The following is a 5167-nucleotide window of genomic DNA, read 5'->3' as shown; positions in this document are numbered from 1 at the left end:
GGAGAAGCTGGGGGAGAGTCTGCGATTTAGTATAAGAAAAGCTGTGGCAAGGCTGGGAAAGGAAAAAAGTCCTTGGCAGTGTTTCTTTCTTATCGGGTGCAAGATGCAAGCTGTGCATTTCTAACAATACTCCATTTCTAACAATATTCCATTTCTAACACAGTGATGTGAGAGAGGCCTTTAAAATTATGTCCTTAAAATTACGTCCTTTTTGTAAATTGAAGTTAATAAAACACATCAAGAAGTGCATTTTACTTCCCTGGTATGTTCACAATGCACTCTAAAGTCTGGCTATGGACGTTCATTTCTGAAAAATTTCCACCGGTAGGTATGTTTTACCCTGCAGCCTCCCCTGTCCCCTGCTCTCTGCACCTACCCAAGACTGGAGTAATCCTGGTCCAGGAAGGGCAGAGAGAGTACTTCCTGCTCCACTAGTCCACAGGAGACATCAAGACAAAGGAAAGTGTACAAACATTCATTCCCCTCAGGAAAAACTTTCCTGATTTTTCTATCTGGCTGGAGTAAGCTTATTTTTCTGCCAGAACTACCATTTTGGTGCCAGAGAAAGATCTTAAATGTTTGTATACTTTTGGTTTCTACCAAGAGAATGGGGATTTTCCCAGTAGAAAACGAATATTTGTACGTGGCCTCTGTTTTAAAGATTGATAAATTGATTACATTTATTTTTGTTCGTAGCAAGCTGCCAAGTCAGAAACCTTGGAAGAGATAAAATTTCTAAATTATGGAACAACTGGTAAGTACTGTGAAGTATTTTAGCTGGTAGGCTATCCGCAATAACCTTTCTCTTGAACTCTGTAGGGGCTTGTTTTACGAGTCAAATTTTGGAGCCCTTTCTCAGACAAGATCCTTACTGAAATAAGGACTTCAGGATTCAGCCTATGCAGATGAAGCAGCTAGTGGGATGTCTAGGTGTCTGTCAAGTGTGTAACCTGTGATATGAATTGAGCTGTGTCAGAAGGTCGTATTCACTGCTGTGCGGGAAACTAGGGCAAAGTTGTAAAAGCGTCTTCTGCCCTTTTGTGAGGGCTGAAATGTAACTTTGATTAAATGTATGGAGTTTTTGAAGGGTGAATTTCACTCAGGATGTCATGTTTAGAAAATTAGGAATATGTTATTTTCACTGTTATGATGATGATACAATGTCATAATATACATTACTTAAATAGTTCTCTGCCAGGCTTGCTACACTCATTTTCCTTGTTCTACTTAAAATTGTATCATATACTTACTAAAATTGTGAGGCAGAAGTTCTCATAACATACATAGATAGATTTCTGGCCCAAAAAGTCACATGTGGTGAAGCAAGACATGAATCCCTGCCCGAAGTTTGTTAATAGAGTTATCACATCTGTTTCTTTCCAGTTAATATTGATTTGGTCCAATGTAACTTCAGAGTGAAAAATGGTCAAAAAGTGGATAAATCAGTTATACATGTTTAATAATAATATATAATATTTCATGTTCCATGTTGTGAGTGCACTACTAAGATGCATGCACCTTCCATTCATGATTTGTAAGTCGGTGTATATTTAGAAATCCAGGTCTTCCCACTATAGATTTAAGCCCTGTAAGATGACCTTCATAGCAAAAGGAGCCCTTTGCTGCCATTAGCTGGTAAAGTGAAAAAAACACAAAAGAAGCTAGACCTCTTCTATGTCTTCACCTACAACAGCAACTGGAGTCTCTATAGGAAACCCCCTTCCTCCTCTGGCTGCCGCTTCCTGCCTTAGCCCCCATGGTGGGGAGAATGCAGTAGTGTAGGAAGCTGAAGGTTAGTCTTGAGCCAGGCCCAAAGGAGGGAGGGAGGAGATGGGGTCAAGTGCAGGGGTAGGATCATGCAGCAGTGGATGGGGGGAGCATCTGTGTGGTTCAGTCCCGGGCATGTGGCCCCTGGGTGGCTTAGAAGTTGGACAGACTTGACCCTACAATTCCAATGTGAATGATTTTGTCATCTAAGTGAAACATGTTAAAACATATTTTGAGGTGCAGGGCCAATGAAATGTTTTTATCTTCACTGTGTGACTGAAAGGTGACAGAATTGTACCAGATGGACTGTGAATGAAGGCTCATCATAACCTAGCTCATCTGGGTGCTTCTGGATAGTGGAGCCCAGACACAAGTCAAATGGTTGAGGAAACGAAAAAAGGCTAATGCCTGTAGCAAGGATTCCACTTGAGAGTCCTATCTGTGGTTTTATGTCCTCCACTGTTTGCCTCTGAAGCTGCAGAGGGAATGACATATATAAGTGAATTTGAGGGTTTCCTTACCATATCTGGCAGTATAGCTACATGCACATTCAGCATGGGTGATAAAAAAAAAACAAAAACTCTTGGCTCCACAAGCAGAAGATGAGATTGAGCAATATGCATTTTGGTTGTTCCATGATCATTTCCTCATAACTTTCTGTGCCAATTTCATCCCTCAAGCGACAGTTTACACCAGGAATTACTAAGCTGAATAAACCTTTTGTATGCAACATAGTAATATAGTTGGAAGGAGTATCTCCTGCATCAGCCTTTCAGCAACGTCTGAGCAGGGGACCCATTTGTACCTGGGGAACATTCTGACAAGGTCTGTAGGTTTCAGTTGTGTGCACTTCCTTCTCTATCTCCTGTCTATTCACAGACATGACCCTTGAGGATCCCGAATGGTCCCAAGAAGCCCAGGCATTGACTGAACAGCTCAGACAGGCTTACAGTAATACCAGGTTTAGCAGACTGCCTTCCTTTGGTGACTCTACACATTTTGCCATCGATTTGAAATTGCTCTACGCAGACCTGTCAGTTGTCTCAAAGGATATCTATAACCAGCCACTGCAGCAGCTCTTGCTGCCTGACATCCTTGCAAACCTTAACTCCATCACTGTCCTCGAAGGTGAAGCAGGAGGTGGGAAGACAGCATTGCTGAGGAAGGTAGCTGTACTGTGGGCCTCAGGCTGCTGCCCCATGCTAAGTGGGTTCAAGTTGGTCTTTTATCTTTCCCTCAGTGCCACAAAAGGGGATCAGAGCTTGATTGACATCATCTGCAACCAGTTAGTGGGATTTCCAGGGTCGTTAACGGAAATGTCCCTGAGGAACATCCTTCAGCTCTTAAAGCACCAGGTCCTATTCCTTCTGGATGACTACGGCGAGATGAATTCAGTCCCCTCGGTCATCGAAGGACTTGTACAAAAGAATCACTTCAACAAACACTGCCTGCTTATCGCCGTGCGTACTAATCGGATCAGAGAAATCCGCAAGCATGCAAACATAATTTTAACTATTGTGCAGTTTCCTCTCTACAGCACTCTCTACATCCTTCGGAAGCTGTTTTCACACAACATTGCCCTTGTGGAAAAGTTCATCTATAAGCTGCAAGTTGAAAAGGCCATGCAGACTTTTCTGAAGACCCCGCTTCTAACTGTGGCTCTCTGTGCATATTGGGTACAGTACCCAGCAGGGAACATCTTCAATGACAAGGCTATTTTTAAAGCCTACTTGCTGTATAACTCCCTAAAATACTTGGAAGAAGGAGACCACGTTAGCACCATGGTGTCCTCCTGTGGAGAGCTTGCCTTAAAAGGTCTTTTCAAGCCGTGCTTTGATTTCAGAGAGGAAGACCTCTTTGAAGTGGGGCTTGATGGAGATGAAGCTCTGAGATTGGGCCTGCTGAGCAAATTCACTGCCCAAAGGCTGCAGCCAGTTTATCAGTTCTTTCATCCATCATTCCAAGAGTTCCTGGCGGGGCAAAGGATGAGTGAGCTCCTGGCTTCTGATGTTGAAGAAAACCTGGAGAGAGGACTGTATTACTTGCAGCAAATCAACACGTTGAGGAAAGTTTCTGGGACCTATCACTTTTTATTGCAGTATGCTTGCAGCTATCCTTCCAAGGCAGTTCCAAAAATCATAAACCATTTATTCAACTTGATCCACTCTAAGGAGGCATTTGAAAGTCATTCAGAAAATGATGAACTACTACAACATCACCCAGAACTACAAATGGTGGTGCAGGCAATAGATGGTTTGGAGTCAGAATTTTGTCTTTCATTTTTCACTCGCCTTTTACTGAACATTGCAATTTCTGCAGCTTATGAAAGTGACACTGTTGCAATGTGTGCCCCAGTCATCTTTGAGTTCCTTAGAGGAAAAACCATTTTCTTGTTAGAAAACCAAAGCATACTGAACTTTTTATGTGATTATCCAGAAAGCTTATCCTTTCCCAGAAGCTTTGATGTAATTTTAAATGGAACTGAAAATAAACTAAAGTTAAATTTTTCAGATATAGGAACCTGTTATTCTAAAATGGAGGTTCCAACTGTTGATAAGGATTATGCTCTTGCTTTTACACATTTTAATGACATGGCACAACAGGTCAAAAAAAATGAAGATGATATTTGTAGCTTTTGGTCTCTCATCCCTCAACATCTCCCGGATTCTGTTATGGCTCCTTTTGTACTTGCAAAGGGTCGTGGAAAAATTTCAGTTTTGAAGTTTATAGCCAATTGCATCAATTCATTTAAAGAAGCTGATCTCAGGAACCTAATGGTGCTATTCTCCATTTCAGAACATGTTGAGCTTTGTCTAAAAGATAGTCCGGGACTGGTTGAAAGTATCTGACCAGCTCTTGAACAGCACAAGGAATGCTTTAAAAAATGCTGCCTGTGTAATGTTAACTTGAGTGTAGCAGAACAAGAACTGCTTCTGTCTATGTCTTCAGTGGACTCTCTTGAGATAAGAGAAGGAACACAAACACCAGGTACCATCACTGTATTTTGGCCAAATACATTTTTTCCCTCTAATCTCTTTCTCTCTGATTACATGCATATTGCACAAAGCAATGCTTACATGCTGGACTAGCTGCACATGTGCTAAGTTCTGGAACAGGGAGCAGAGCTAATTAAACTACACGGAACCTGTTAACGTATCTATATACTTGTTTGTGGTTTGAGAGTTAGAATGGCATTTCTCAATACAATGCTGCCCTGCCCCACATTAAAATAGTCTTTGCTTTTATGATGGGTGAAAGTTTTAAATATGTGAATGGTACAAACCTACTCTGAGATTCAAAATAATTTCTAACAGGGACGTCATTATCCCCTTGTACTCGGCCTTGGTGAGGCCGCAGCTGGAGTACTGCGTCCAGTTTTGGGCTCCACAATTCAAAAAGG

At 41.8% G+C, this 5167-nt stretch overlaps 1 protein-coding gene across 1 annotated transcript in view; it reads left to right on the top strand.

Moving 5' to 3' along the window:
- Positions 1–5167, top strand: part of LOC109307692 (baculoviral IAP repeat-containing protein 1-like) — a 28361-nt gene that overhangs the window by 11511 nt on the left and 11683 nt on the right. Inside the window, 2 exon segments of the mRNA XM_019531708.1 lie at positions 697–754; positions 2647–4755. Of these exon segments, the coding sequence (XP_019387253.1) occupies positions 697–754; positions 2647–4755 (2167 nt within the window).

This window comes from Crocodylus porosus, unplaced genomic scaffold, assembly GCF_001723895.1.
Source record: "Crocodylus porosus isolate Cpor-Errol unplaced genomic scaffold, CroPor_comp1, whole genome shotgun sequence".
NCBI classification, from domain to species: Eukaryota; Metazoa; Chordata; order Crocodylia; family Crocodylidae; genus Crocodylus; species Crocodylus porosus.
Note: the sequence above shows the minus strand (reverse complement) of the source record. Positions and strands in the feature narration are given on the sequence as shown.